We start from the raw sequence: 15,632 nt of genomic DNA, 5'->3' as shown, positions 1-15,632 counted from the left end.
CTAGAACTTGACCAGAAAACCAAACTGTGCTATCTAGGGCCTATGATCATCATCAGATGCACTAAAGGTGGCTTGTACATACTCATGGAATTAGATGGCACCATCTCAAAATTCTGCTTTGCTGCCTTTCACCTATACCCCTATTTCCTGTAGAATAATGCTCACATCAAAGTCACCCATCTGACTGGCACTTCCATGCAAGACCTGGACTGCCTTGAGGACAGTTCATTCCCAGACCCTACACTCACTGGCATCCCTTTGGATGAGTCAGATGAGTAGTCCATCCTTCTCCTTACCTCCTTTCTTTTCTTTCCCTGTTCTTTCTTTTATTGATACCTGTTTCATCTCATATATAAAATTTGCACCACTCACAAGAAACAACAATAAAAAATAAAAATAAAAATAAAATAAGTTCTGCAACTCTTCTTCCCTCAGGGGGCTTTTCCTTCACTTACTGTAGTACTAATACTGACACACAAAAGTCTTTTACAATTTCAGAACATACAAGTACAAATGACAAATTCTGCAGACACAAGTACACTGTTTAGGGGTCCCAGAGTTCATCCTTCAACCTACACAATTCCTCCTGTCTGGCCCATGCAGCCTCGATCCACAGTGTTACCCAGCATCTCTAGCAGCTGGTGGAACTGCTCCAGCTCAAATTCCTTGTCTTCAGCCCTCACCTCAAGCACTTGTAGCTGCTTGATGGAGTTCACTGTCGACTGCCCACATGGGTCTACAACCTCTGGAGTTTCTGCAACTGCTGGAGTATCACCTTGGGCTGGCAATTCAATGTCTCCAGGTTCATTTAGTAAGCCAGTCACAGTCACAGAGAATGGTTTGAATTTGACTTGCAGTTCATTGATGGGGGGTGTCAGGTAGGGTTCATTGACAGGGGGTGGTGGAGGCTTGAACAAAGGCCCAGGCATGGGAGTAGCCCCATGGAAGAAGAGACAAGGACTTGGTGAAGAATCACAAGGGGAGGGGCTTGGTTCTGGGGATGGCAAGCATGTGGGGGTCAGGTAAGGTTGTTGTTTTTGAGGCAGAATTTTCAGAGTGAGTTTCTTAGTGGGTCTGGTCACAGGTTCTGCTTGGGCCACCTTCAAGGTCATAATCAATTTGACTTGTTTGTGGGATGGCCCTGCCTCCCCAACAGTACTGGAGTTCTTTTGCTGAAGGTGGTGTCAACTCATTCCCTTGCAGAATTTCACCTATACAGTACTCACCTTTCTCCCTACTCCATGAGAGCACTGTCACACACCAAAGGTGTTTGGTGAGGTGGACATGGATACAGCTGATGAATGGAGATGAAGACCATAGCCCTCATGTGAAGAAGGACAGCCAGAAATGTCAGCAGTCATCCCTCACACAAGAACAAGCTGTCAGTGCCAAAGAAAAAGAAAGGGAGTGAGTTAAGTGCCAGTTAAAATTCTTAAGTGCCTGTGTATGGCATTCCACTTTTCAACATATCTCTGCCATTTCTGCAGATACCAAGACCATTCCCACACTTGCTTGTAGTGCTCAGCCATGCAATCCTACCTTCCAAAATTGGAAAGGATTTGCACACTCCACACATTTCTACAGCATGCTCATTTCACTAATTCTTCTGATATGGCCACCTGCACATCAATCATTTTGCTTGTCCCCTTTGCTAGGGACCATGGCTACATATATCTACCAGGAGTTCCTACCAGCTTCCATCCTGAAGCATCCTGGTACATCCCACCCTTGTCTGCCCCCTCTCAGCCCATCCAGCTTGGGCAGCATGTTCTTTTTGTCAGTATGACCTCTAGGAGGACATTCTTTGGTTTCCTCAGGTCTGTCATTCACTTGGAAAGGTCCTATGTGGTTGTTTCAGTCTCTCCAGTCCAAGAAGCATATGGATCCTTCCTCCCTGCTCCCTGCAATGTCTTCATACCAGTCTCATCTGTCATTCTTCCAAGATTGCAACAGCTACACCATAATCTACTGTTCTCCACTCTCCCTGATTGCATCCATGATGAGTATGATGCACATCTTGCCTCCTTGTTGCAAGATACAGCAGAAGACACTCCCCCTTCATCCTCTCTTCCAACAGAGCCTCATTCATGAGCTTTTTATTTGCTTCACTGAGAGAATGGTTTGGGGGGGAAAGTTGCAATCCCCTATGCTCCTGTCACCACACAGACCCCCAAAGCTTGACCCCTGTTGACATCTGACTCACCCTGTCCACTTTTGGATGTACTATATCAGCATCAGATCTGTGCTGCCTCTCTGTCATCCCACCTTGGCCTAGAAGTGATCTCTTTGAGATGTGACATGCACAGCCTCCCCCTAATGCAATTCCAGTGCACTTTCCCAGTTCCTGACATTACTTGACTCATACTTTGATGTTCTGACTGTCTTTGACTCACCTATTGCCAATACTTACCAATCTTTTGACTTTGCTTACTGATTCTTTGCTTTTTGGCTTGCTTATCCTTACCAATGCTTACCAATGCTTTCCAAGATGATTCCCCATCACTTACATTCCTTACTCATCAGTTACCAATCACTTACCAAGTGTTTGCACCTTGTTTTCCATAGGCAACACCCCTGTACTGTATAAAAATCACTGTACTTAGATAGCAAAAAAAAAAAAAAAGAGAAAGAAGAAGATGTCAGAGTGCCCCTCTTGCTTGCATTTTTATCATCACTCAGTAAATCCTCCATCAGCTTCAATAGTTGAGACTTTATTAAGGGTCTAACTATCACCTACTTTGCTTATTATTATCTATCATCAATCTACTTTGCTCCAAGTCCTCCCTGAGCTCAGCACAGCTCAGAGCATCAAATTAAGTTGTCATCCATCCTTCTGTAGGCTGACAGCAGTCTACCCTATTGCATTCTCTTGCATTCCTGCTCCTTCTTCATCAGGAGCACCCCCAACCCTCAGCACTCATCTTTGAGTGTTATAGCTTGCAAAAACCCTCCCAAAGAACAGGTTCTACCATCCAGGCACTGCATAGGCACACCACCACTTGCTCTTTTTGTCTTTTGTGTTGGTTTTGGTTGGTTTTCACCACTGAACCACACTTTGACTCACACCATGAGCACTTGCACTTCACCTTCCTGCACCATTTACAGGATGACTCTGGCTCCCTGATGCACATGAGGTTTGCCTGGGCACATGTCTCACAGGGCTCATTGTCTCCAGCTGTGCAAGGTCCCTTTGCTGAAGGACCTGGCTTGTCTTCACCTTCACCTTCACCATTGCCCTCATCATCATCAACATTGTCAGCCAGCTCATCCTTCTTGCTGGTGGCCTGCAGAATCCTCATTGAAGTCAGCATTCATGCTCAGGGTTGTCAAGGATGTAGAACACACCTTCTGTGTCCCTTTTCCCTTGCTCATGCTACTGGAGCCCCCCCCCCCCTGTCAATCATGCAGCTCTTCATCAACAAAACACAAAAATGTGTTAGTAACTCATAGCTGCCCATAGTATTTGCACAATTCCATATTAGTCCAAAGCAATGTCAAGCATCCTAGCAACTCGTAGTGCCAGAGTAGACTACACCAGACTTGCCCAAAGTAGTGGCCAGCATCCAAGCAACTCATAGCACCTGAGTAAGCCACACCAGTGATACCAGCAATCCAAAGACCAATAGCTACCTAGCATACAAGGGAACAGACACACCTAGCTAATACAGCAACCTAGATTCCCACTGTAGTAGAGAACTTGGTAGATCTAACTTTGTTCCTATGCATGAGGGCAACAACACACAGACATAACATACAGCATTTTTCAATAAGTACAGGAAAGTAATGGATAGTACTAGTCTAGATGAATGGTGAGTATTCAACTACCAGCATGCTCAATAACTGTGCCTATCAAGATCCAGCATAAGTAAAATAGTGGCCCAAAAGAAAAGAGCGAGCATAGCATACCATCGGACTTGAGAGATGGCTGCAGCTCACCAGCCAGAACACTAACATCAAAAATAGGCTCCCCCAGTCCACATTTTTTCATTGCTACACATAATGAGCTGACTTCCATATCTTTTTCATGGACTCTCACCTTGCTGCTGCCTGCCTTGTACTTGTACAACTTGGCCATTGATTCGTATTTGTGGACAATGCATGTGGCCAGAGCTTGTTCTGCATGAAAGACTTTGCATTGTGCATGTGCTACATTGAGAAGGAGAAGTGCCTTGTGATTCAGCTGACTCTTTGATTCATGCTGCAGATTGAAAACCTATCAATGAGTGGTTATTAGGAAGGAAAAAAAGAACTTACTGTGTGAGTGGATGACTCCAATATTCCATACATCTCAGCTAAGACACCAGTTGTCTCCACTTTGACCTCAGCACTGCTAGAGGGACTGTTGCAGGAAGAGAACCTGCCATCACAAGGCTTATGGGGCAGTCCTTTGCTGCCCAGGCAATGCTTGTCCATGGGCATGGTCAATCCAGCATGAAGGTGCATGTGATTGAGGTTATAAATGGACATGAGTGACTATGTTCATGAATGGGATGTGATTGGGTAGTATATGAGAAATACACTCCATAGCGATCCAAACAATGTCCTGATTTGCACTGAAGTGATAATCATGTAACATGGAATCGGCCTGCCTGACCATCTAGAGTATGCCCTGCTGTCCAAGTTGCAGTAAAGGCGGCTTCCAGAGTCACAGCACTGTCGCAATGCACATGAGCCAGCCATCCTCTGGGTGCAATACCTGGGTCAATAACTTAGTCCACCTTCATGAGTCTCTCCAACCTTTGAGCTTGAATATTCATAACTCTCAACACCCAACACACTTAGAAGATGTCCCAATGAGCACCAACCCTGATGACTATGCAACTCATGATTACCCGGATTTTGTTCATATGGCATTTGACACATGCGGGCCAACCACAGATGACTTCAAGGGCACAGCTAAAATGTTTGGACTTGGCCCAACATTTATGGACAAATTTAACAGCAACCAGTTCAGCAACCTATGGGCATCAAATCTGTACTACCCCTTCAACTCCCACAATGAATGGGAGCTGGCATCATGGTTACTTTGTTCAGGCCTGAGCATGAGAGCTATAGACTCTTTCTTGTCATTGTCAATCGTAAGCCTGTCCCTATTCTCTCTGAAGATCATTATTGACATGCGCCAGATACAGCTACTAAATATTTCCTTTCATACAGCCAGAGCACTTTGTGGGCTGGCTGAGCTACTCCCTGGCAGGCTGCGCTGGCGCTCAATGGAGATTACTCCTTTGCAGCCAACCAAACACCCTGTGTACATCATCCATGAACCATGGACAAGTTAGCTCTCCTCAGAGCCTCAGTTATGTTACAAATATTATCTTCAAGTCCTTCAGAGATACATTTACCTCCATAGCCCCCAGGTGCCTGATTGTCCCTCTGGAAACAACCATAGCTATTCCACCTCCTTCAGCCAGGGTGGCTTGTCAGAGGACAGCCTGGTCAGCCCATATGACAATGATAGAAAGCGCTGGAACTGGGAGCTTCGTCCACCCCCAGGCTCTGATTCACCTCCCAAGCAACCCAGGCCACTTGCCTCAGAGCTGCTGGTAGAATTGGAAAAGCTCTGTTTTGAAAAGCAAGTTGCTCTGTTTCTCAATGCTATCAGAACCACTGCCAAATCCACGATGCCCAGTCTATCCAGCAAACCCCAGCATCAATGGATGGCAGACTGGAGCAGAACCAGCTTGCAAGGTTCTACAGGTTATTCCTGAAAGCCTGACCTCATCCTTGTCAATAACACCCCAGTATCCCTCAACAAGATTATGTGGTTAAGTCCCAAAGTCACCGCTGAGTACTCAAAGGAGTCTTTCAAGCCAGCATCCCACCTTGGGAAGATGATGGACACTAAGGCATATCTAACCCTCATTGACCAGCCCTGGAGGTGCTATGTCCTTGGATTATCAATTACTGATAGCAAACTTCTTCGACTTCACTTTTACGACCACTCTGGTGGTGCAATCTCACCCTTTATCAATATCCACACTGATGCAGAAGTCTTCATGTACATTGTATGTGCCATTGCATTCAGCTCCCACTCAACCCTTGGCTTCGATTCAACCATAGACATATCCCCCCATCCTGCACACAGCTGCAAATGCACAGCACTTGTGATACTTCTCTCCCCTTTCCCCTCTCCTGCAATGCCTTCTCCTCACTTGGAGTTGGGCATCCTCCCCAGTGCAAACTCACTCCCAACTCCTGCATCACCCGAACACATCCCAGCAATCAGGAGGATCCAAGTAAACAAGACCTTCTATGAGGTGCTCAATGTATTATTCTCAAGCACAGGCTTTCTAGGAAGGGGTACTGTTTGTTACCTCACACACTACAATGGGGAATACTATGTCATCAAGGATTATTGGGTGGAGGAGTCAGAGCAGAGGACAGCCCTGCACAAAGTCAACATGATGAAGCTGGTCCAGGACATCAACAGAGTTCCCAAGTTGCAACACCACTGGGTCATTGAGGCTGAGCTGGGCATTGTTGATAAAACTGAACAATATCATGATGAGAAGTGGCAATTGTGCATGAAGTCTCAGAGAACTCACATGTGATTGGCTATGAAGCCATGTGCAAGGCCAATGGTAATGTTCAAGACAAAAAAGGAACTCATTTCATGCATCTGAGATATTTTATGAAGTATGTATCCTCTTCCACTTGCAAAATCAATACTAATTGCTCTAACAGTCCAGCAGCAGGCTCTCGAGAGGGGTGTCCTCCATCGAGATTGTAGCATCAACAATACAATGATCGAGGACTTTGAAAATGGGTTGTGTGGCTTTCTCCTTGACTGGGAATTTGCTGTATGGGTCACATTACAGGGGGAATATGACTTGGGCAGCACAGTAAGTACTATGCAAAACATTTTGGAACTCGAAGCTGATAGTATGCAAAGGGGACAGTCCCCTTCCTTTCAGTGAATATCCTTTGCCAACTCAAGGAAGCCATCACTAAAAGTGGAAAGACTAATGTCCCATTGATCTGGAAAAGCGCCTCTCTCACCCACATATTCATCGATCATGCTACTACTATACACCATACATTTGCAGATGATATCAAATCCCTGTTCTATGTTTTCATCTGGATCCCCATCCTTTATGATGGGCCACTTGGCCACAAGTGTCAAGATATCAGCCATGAAAAGACACTTCTTGGCTTGTGGAGTGAAAAGGTGGCCAAAGATCTCGAAATTGCCAGATGCACCAAGTTCACATTCCTTAATGACCCATCCAAATCGAGGCTGGATTCTGAGGTCTTGCAATATTTTCAAGATCTAATCCCTCTGGCTAATGAGTGGCACATATTGCTTGGGCAGTCCCTGCTGAGCGGAACTGCAGTGCAGTTCTCTGACATTATCTCCCTTTTTGATCGTTTCTTGGCTGGCATGCCATATGAGAAACCACTGGAGATGACAAATGCATTCCAGCAGATCATTGCCCAGCACAAAGCGCTTAATTCAAGCATGCGTCCAAGTCAGGAGAACAATATGGATGTTATGTCTTTGGCAATTATGTCTTCTAAATGCCTTTGTGAAGAGGTAAGGAGCATGGATAACCCTCCTATACCCAATAAATGCTTCAAAGGCATGTAGTCTTAGCATGAATTTTATGTTTAGTTCACATTCTGTACATTACATGTAAAGTGTTTCAATTCATTTGCAGCAGGTAACTGTCTCCATGTGTCATTTTGTTTTACGTCTCACAATGAACCTGTCAATGTTTATATGGATTCACAAGATGTCATTTCATCATGGTCCCCAGGCTTCCATTTTATACTGTTCTCTGTTTAACTGCTTGTACCTTCAGATGTCCACCCAATCTGGAATAATCCCACTGAAAAAGAAGGATAGCAAAAAAGCCAAACAATGACCAGAGGCTGATGGAAGCACTTGACCTGCAAAAAACAAGCATCTAGGAAGCCCACCCATCAATCTCGAAGAGTCTCAGTCTGTTGCCACAGCAGGACTCTGTTGTAGCAGAAGGGCAGGGGCAGGTTCAGGTGGAAAGGCCAAGCAATTGGAGTGGATTGGTACTGCCCTTGAAGGCCAAGCTACATGGCTATGAAAGTTGATGGATCTCCCCAACAATTCCATTGTAAATCCTCTTGCACCTCTGCCCACTTTGCAGAAAAAGGGTGGGGGCCGCAGTGCTGGCCAGAATGCAAAACTGAAGGTCAGTTCTAGTTATTTGCAAATATCAAGCTAACTGCTTGCAAAGTCCAATGTTGCCCCACCACCCTATGTGCCTCCCATTGTGAATGGTCCTAGCTCAGCTGATATGCCTCCAGTGAGTGTCTTTTCATACTGATATACAATGTTCATTTCAGAATCCCATCCCTCAGTCTTCAACAGCAGTAGCAACACCTGTCTTCCATCAGCACCCCACAGACTCCCATCACTTTGGTTTCAGTGTTCTGGCTCAACAGCCAGGTCATATTGTGCCTCCCAGGATGGAACCTGACCTTCAAGTGCTCAATAATCCTTATATCGCTGTGATTTGGGGAGACCAAGTTCCCAGTAATACATCTTGTCTGCCAACACCCCAGCCCAACTACCAGTCTCAGTTTATCCCCCACCAGCTGCCTGCTACCATCCCCAACTCTTGTATCAACCCCTCCCTTGATAGCTTGCTCTCATTGAGACAAAATTCAGCAACTGCTGATGTTTGCCACAAGAGTTTGGAGAAGCTGTCATCAGAGGGCTCCTCAGAAGAGGAGTCGGAGTCCTTGAGTAATAACCCATCAGATGCAGAGTCTGGTGAGGTCTCCAGCGATGAGTTTGACAAAGATGAGGACAATGCATTTGGATGGGGTGCAATGAATCTTAGGCAATCAACTCATCCTGGTACATGTCAGAGGTTATTATGGTATTGGCTCAATGTTCTTTGTTAGGCTTCTCCCAAGAAATGATGACAAACAATCCTATTCACCACAATTCCTTACCCCCTGACCATGAGTTTCAGTACTCATGCAATGAGGATGATGATGTGGCTCTGCAAAGCTTACAATCCAAGGACAAGGCTCAGCCAGAGGTATGAAAATGCCATTCCTGCTAGCTTTATTTATTCAGATTATTATTTTAGGGTTCCCAATGTGGTGCTGTCATTGATGTTCTTGAATGCCACCATTGCACTAACAGCCATCCTGTTCCTGATCATGATCTTCTGACCCTTGCACACAACTCGGTCAACAAAGTATCTCAGCATGCCAGAGCCCCTTGTAACTCCAAGAAAGCTAAGGATGAGGGCCCATTGCCTTCACAACTGAGATTTTACAAGGCAGTATGGAAGGACTGTCTCAAAGATGCTAAGTGAGAATGCAGGGCTGCACATGCACTTTCTAACCTGTTCCCATCGAAATCTCATGACCTCAACCTCTCCATAACAGAGGCACTCATCACTGTCATCATTGAGTGGAATAAATGCAGTGTGCAATTTGAAGATGGTGAGTAACAATATTTTTGCTTTATACATGTCTCATTATCCTAAGTTTATAGGTTACTGGCCTGACCACAAGCAAGATATGGCATGCTTCATAAGTAGTCCTGTCTTTCAGTTACAGCTACTGACATACCACCAGTAGCTCCTTGGTGATATATCTACCTGGTGTTCAGAATTGAAGTTGGTTACACTGGCAACCACACCAGCTGCATTCAACCTTGTCCCTCCTTCTGATGTTGCACCACAGGTTCATGTACAATGGATAGAGACTGCTGCCACAAAGCTCCTTGACAACTTGCTTTTCCTGTGAGACAGTTTCGACAAGAATGTACATTCATGCAGTTTGTTGTCTGCACTACTAACAGATTGGTTTATCAGGGAAAAACCAGGAATTTCGCTCACCCCGCCCTCAAGGAAGCTGTCATACAATTCTACTATACCAGGACCTATTGAATTGCAGATAAGTGTCCTGAGTCCTTCAACAATTCAGTTCCCCTTTCCTGTCTGGCTCTCATCACAGCCATGGTGAGTTATTTTACACCCCAAGTCACTGCAACTCAAACTTTTCTTGCAGTATCATTGTGTGTTGGACAGATTTCTGAAGAACGGCACAGGAAAGACAATGCCTCAATTCTCCAGCAAGGCTTACAATTCCATTTTCCATGGCATGATGAAGGTGCTGAATGACATCCTTTGTAATCCCTATCATGGTGTGAGCTTGTGCGATCAGCTTTCTCAGTGGGTGAAGGAAGGATGGTAAGTACTGGGGCAGCCGATGTGCTTGTGCTGACTCCTTGTATCAGGGCTGCACTGCAAGAGGTTGATTCGAATGTAGAGAGGTACCAGCACATTCAGGTAGTCCTTGATTGATTTCATAATACCTAGTCCTGTTGTACCTGTCATTACATGTAGTATGCAATTGATGCCAATGCTCCTGTTCCTGTCATACCTGCTGTGAACTGTTCCTAGTTGTGGAGTGATCACATGTTTGCAAAGTAAACATTGAGATGGGGAGTACTGGACAACACCCCAAGGAGAATACAGTCTGGCCAGTTTTGTACAGTGATATCTAAGCATGAAAGTTCCATAGCAATCCATAGTAAGTAAGATACTGGACAAAGTTCCATGACAATGTGACCATTCCATAGTAACAGGCAACTAGCCATAGCAAAAAGTGTTGTTGGGTGCATCTGTCCAGCCTGGACCTAGCTAGGGGACTCTGTGTATTATGGAGCACTGTGGAGAGCTCCACAGCTCAAAGTGATTTACTGATGTTGACAGGTATCCTTTGGTGTCTTCTGGTGTGTGGTCTTGACCCTCACCTCTTGCTGCTTGGCCCCAGGTGCATATGGATAGGGCCTTGGCTAATCTCTCAACCTTCAACCACACTCTCCCCTCTACCTGCTCCTGGTAGTCCTCAACAAGGTCATTGATGTTGAATCTATGCTGCCCTTCTGGCTGGCAAAGATCTGCTATTGCTATTGCCACTGGGATCACCTCATTCTGCTGGATTGCAGATTCTTCAGTCATGTCACATAGGTTGACATCATGCACCTTTGGGATGGAAATCTTGTTCTCATCAACATACTTCCACCACAAGTAGATGCCAGCCTGGGGAATGGTCAGCATGTCATGTTGCACAGGTCTCTAGTGCACTCACCCAAGTCTGGTCCCAGTCTTCCACCCATTCATATATTGCCTCTAAGCTCTCTTCAGGTCATGGTGCTGTGTCAATTAGCACCCTAATGTGTCTTAGAGCTGCTGAAAGTGAGGTGATTGCCTGGTCCCTCATGCTGGAAACTGGTCACATGTCATGGATCAAGTAGGCTTGCATGTTGAAGGTTGGGTATGGGCTTGGGTAGTGGATATGGGTGTGGCTGGGGGGTGAAAGTTTGACAAGCAGTGAGCCACTTTCTGGGAGAGTTTAAATTCCACAGGGCCATCTCATACAATGCAGAATTCTGCTCTGTGCATGAGGCAGAATTCCAACCACATGCCATCATTGTTACATAAAGCCTGCCAATATTCTGCACTCATCTCTGTTGTGTCTTGGTTTGGTCTGACCAAGGACAGTCAGCTTTCAAAGTCCCTGGGAGGTGTAGGGAGTTGTATACTCCCTGAGGCTGGAACATGAATCAGTCACTAAATTCCACAAACCTCTGCAACAGACCCATTTCAGGATTTTTCCCACTTGTGACCTTGTGTTTTCTCCCAACCCCTGTTGCCTTTGGAGTTTGTCCTGACCTTCAGCATGTCACCCAGTCATCAATAAAGCTGATCCAGAAATCCCACATTTGCCCAGAGTCATCTGGAGTTCAGTAGCCACACTGCCTAACCACATCATCACTCATTTGTGCCAGATGCCTCTAAAAAACTCTGGTTATCCATATTGCCCTAAATTCCACAAGCTGGACCTCATGCCAGTACACTCTGCCCTCCTGCACTTCCCCCTCTCACTTGTATGCATACCCTAGTTCTGTTGGAAGATACCCCTTACTGTTGACCCATTTTTACTCTTGTCTACTACTTGCCAGACTATTTCACATGCATCTGTAATTCACTGACATCTGTCATCCTTTCCTTTATTTTCCAGGTTTTTTTGTTTTTCCACCCCACCTTACTCCAACTCATACCTACTTCCCTTGTACTATATAATTCCACCATAATGTCGGAAATAAACCACCCACCCTTAGAGTCACTATCTGTGTGTGTTCTGCAAGTTCAAGAAGTTCTCAGAGTCTAAGTGTGTATTTTGAGCCTACAGTGTCTACAGCATCCCTAGTGATCCTTGTGTCTCTTGCATCTTCCAATCCTGTACACCTTTTTCCATATTCCCCTCACCTCAAATACACTCTTCTTGCCACAATTTGGCTTCTCAGAATTTTGTATACCCATCTTGCTATCCTTGCACATCCATGACCTCCCCCTCAGAATTAAATTCTTTGACCCTTGCATGTATTTCCCACCCCTTCTAGGGTAACCCTCGACTTCTCCTTCCACACAGTGCCCCTTGGGATGATCCTAGGGAATTCTCCCTTCAGCCTTCCTCTAGTCACATACTTCTCAGAAGATGTGTCACACAACATCATGACTCATTGTTGATAGCTGCACAAAAATTGAGCTACATTCCACTCTTCTGGCTCTGGATAGTCTGCTTGGATAGAAATGATATGTGAGCAAGTGGAAAACTTTGCACTTGTCTTGCCCTACAATTCAGAGCATGGGTACCTATGCCAAGGAACTGCTTTTCTAAGTGTCTACCATTCTCAGGAAACAAATGAGTTGTTTTGTGAGGAACATATGTACTTGTAGACTTCATCAGGAAGCAAATAAAATGGTGCAAACCTGTTTACAGCTGTTTGCAAAACAATCCAGAAAATCTGTTTGACAATCAGACTGTTTGGATATAGCTGGGATAGGACCCCAGAAGTACCTTAGTGGGTAGCTACTGCCTGTTACCATAGTACACTAAGAATTGAACATACTGAACATTGCCCACATGCCCTCTCACATGGTATCCATCAACCTCAAGTCTTGTATTCCTGTCCTTCACCAAAATGGCTATAGCATCAAGCAAATCTGTAGTATTCTAGACATCAAGAAAACACTTATTTACAGAACTCTCAGACTTCACATCAAGTACAGTGTTGTGTACAACCCAAACACTTATTCCCATACCATTGGTCATCATCACATTCTCAGCCTCAAAGACATCACATTTATCCTTGCCATCATTCAACATTGCAGCACAATCTACCTAGACAAGCTTCATGAGGAGCTCTGGCTCAAGCATCAAGTTCATATCACTCCATCTACACTTTCTCAAACTCTTCAGGGCCTCCACATCACTTGGAAGGTCATCTCCACATCTGCCTCTGAGAGGAACAAGGAGTCATGCATGCTCTACATGAATTGCATCACAGCAGAAGTGCCAGACCTGAATATGCTTGTCTTCACTGATGAAGCTTCCAAGGACAAGCATACCTCCACTCACCTGTATGGGCAAACAGTCAGAGGTCTACATTGCCAAGTCAGGAGGTACTTCATACATGGAATGCACTACTCTATTCTCCCTGCCATCACACTTGATGGCATCATCACATATGATATCATTGAGGGCACTGTTGATGGAGAGCATTTTCTGCAATTTTTGAAGAAGCACATTGTAAGTGAATCATTTTCAAGCCTGTACATGCTAATCTATCCAACAGATGCCTTTCACCAACCCATATCCTAGCCCCCACAGTGTTATTATTATGGACAACTGCCACATTCACCATGGTGAAGGAATTCACAAGTTAGTTGAAGATATGCATCATATGTCACTATCAATCAATTGATGTTTCTTCTGCTGATGTCTTACAGTTTGCAAGTTGATCTATCTCCCACCATACTCACCAGACTACAACCCCATCAAGCAAGTGTTTTCTACAATCAAGGCATACTTGTGTCACCACTCAGACGACCTATCAATGATGGTGATTGTTCATGCATGTCAAAGTATTACACCTGAAAAGGCTGAGGGTTATTTCTGGACATCTGGGTACATAGTGTAGTGACTGTATTGCTGTGTCTAAGTAGATTCCCCCCTTCAATTACCAGTTGATTTTGTGTGTGGGGGGTTCAATGTAGTATGAATGTGAAAAATGGCCTCTAGGCCAACATTGCAATTGATACAATACCTATGTATATGACATAGGTGTTACATGAAGCAAGGTATGTAGGCATTATGTGGAAAAAATATCATCCTCTGATTCCTCCCCAGTCTCATTGATGACAAAACCTCAGGGCACAGGTAACCACTGATCTTGACTCTTGCAGTGATAATAAAGGTCATAGTCAAGCAGGGCTGGCTTGCTACCATCATCATCTTTGTCAACTGTCATTGGAAATGCTGTGAAATGACACCCACCACTGTCCTTGAATCACTTCTCATATGCAATCTTCTTCAATGGCCTGGTGGGTGGGGATGAGGCTTGGCCCACTCACTCATTGCCTGACAATGCCCCAGTGTCACTATGCTTCCTCTTTGCATCAGGACCATTCCACCAAAGTAAACTTCCCTTCTTAAGATGAATGATGTCACCAGTGGCAATACCAGCCCTAGTGAGTGTCTGGTCATCAATATCCATGAGGATGTCAGGCCCAATCAACTGGAGTTCAAGTTCCCATTCATAGAGGGTGGCATTGTGAACACTGAGGTTCATTTCAGCATAGTGAAGAAAGTGGGAGAGATGAGATGGAGATGGGACAGGTGGTGAAATGGGAGGATCCAGTGGCACACATGTGGGTGTCACAGGAGGTGGAACTGGAGAAGTGTGGGCTCTAGATACACTGGGTGACAGGAGGCTGGAGTTTGCAAGCATCTGAAGGAGAACACTGGTAATAGAGTTGATGTCAATATTTTGTGATGCCTGGGCTTGCACTTTGCAGGCTGGATGCAAAAACAGTGCTTTGTTGCTCCAATTGAAAGACTCAAGGTTTGGGGGAACCAACAATGTAGCTTGCCCTTCATCCTACAGATAGTTTAGGGATAGAATGTTCATGAGTAGCAAAGGACTTACCAATGCATGGCACCAGTCCAGTACCATGGCAGGTGAAAGGGGGATTGGCCCTGCTGGCCTGACATAAGTTATTCCCTCATCATTCTCATTCTTGTACCAGCTCAGGAGCTTCATGCACCACTGGGCAAGGCACATATCAAGGTCTGAATGTTTCTGCTTTCCACTATCCTCACCAGATGAATTGCTCTCATCTCCAGAGCCATCAATAGTCAGAAGTTTCTCCACATGTTTCATATTGACATAGATCTTCATTGGGCCAGGGTGAATGCTATGAATCCTCTTGACCATATCCTTGTAGTTGACTTCATTATTGACATTGATCACATTACTGATGGCTTGGCTAAGGTAAAGTATGGTTAGCACAGATTTACCAAGTGAGAAACAACTTACCTCTGTGCTTTGGGCAGTACAAACTTGAAGGGAAAATGTTTACTGCTTGAGACCCTATATTGTCCTTGACCATGCTTGTCCAGTACATGTTGTAGAAAATCAAGGTAGTTAGTATCATTGACAGCAAAAGTAAGCTCTTTTGTCTTCATGGTCACTTTTGGCATGGTCTTTCCCTTCTCCTTTTTCTTGGGTCCATAGACAGAAAGCAAGATCATGAAAGAATGTAATTTTTCTGTGTTGG

At 45.0% G+C, this 15,632-nt stretch overlaps 2 protein-coding genes across 2 annotated transcripts; one reads left to right on the top strand and one right to left on the bottom strand.

Moving 5' to 3' along the window:
* Positions 1-3,817: 3,817 nt before the first annotated feature.
* On the bottom strand, positions 3,818-4,419 carry F5J12DRAFT_778603 (uncharacterized protein; the record flags this gene model as incomplete). The annotated part of the gene is made up of 4 exons (XM_051742325.1): positions 3,818-3,846; positions 3,907-3,925; positions 4,037-4,213; positions 4,255-4,419. The coding sequence occupies 4 exons, from the start codon at positions 4,417-4,419 to the stop codon at positions 3,818-3,820; spliced, it is 390 nt and encodes a 129-aa protein (XP_051605466.1).
* A 242-nt stretch (positions 4,420-4,661) lies between these two features.
* On the top strand, positions 4,662-9,311 carry F5J12DRAFT_778602 (uncharacterized protein; the record flags this gene model as incomplete). The annotated part of the gene is made up of 11 exons (XM_051742324.1): positions 4,662-5,020; positions 5,354-5,700; positions 5,746-6,550; positions 6,641-6,845; positions 6,941-7,537; positions 7,915-8,028; positions 8,127-8,171; positions 8,217-8,285; positions 8,326-8,842; positions 8,890-9,029; positions 9,081-9,311. The coding sequence occupies 11 exons, from the start codon at positions 4,662-4,664 to the stop codon at positions 9,309-9,311; spliced, it is 3,429 nt and encodes a 1,142-aa protein (XP_051605465.1).
* Positions 9,312-15,632: the final 6,321 nt, after the last annotated feature.

Source organism: Pisolithus orientalis, assembly GCF_024613125.1.
Source record: "Pisolithus orientalis strain OTSU chromosome Unknown F5J12scaffold_1, whole genome shotgun sequence".
NCBI classification, from domain to species: domain Eukaryota; kingdom Fungi; phylum Basidiomycota; class Agaricomycetes; order Boletales; family Pisolithaceae; genus Pisolithus; species Pisolithus orientalis.
Note: the sequence above shows the minus strand (reverse complement) of the source record. Positions and strands in the feature narration are given on the sequence as shown.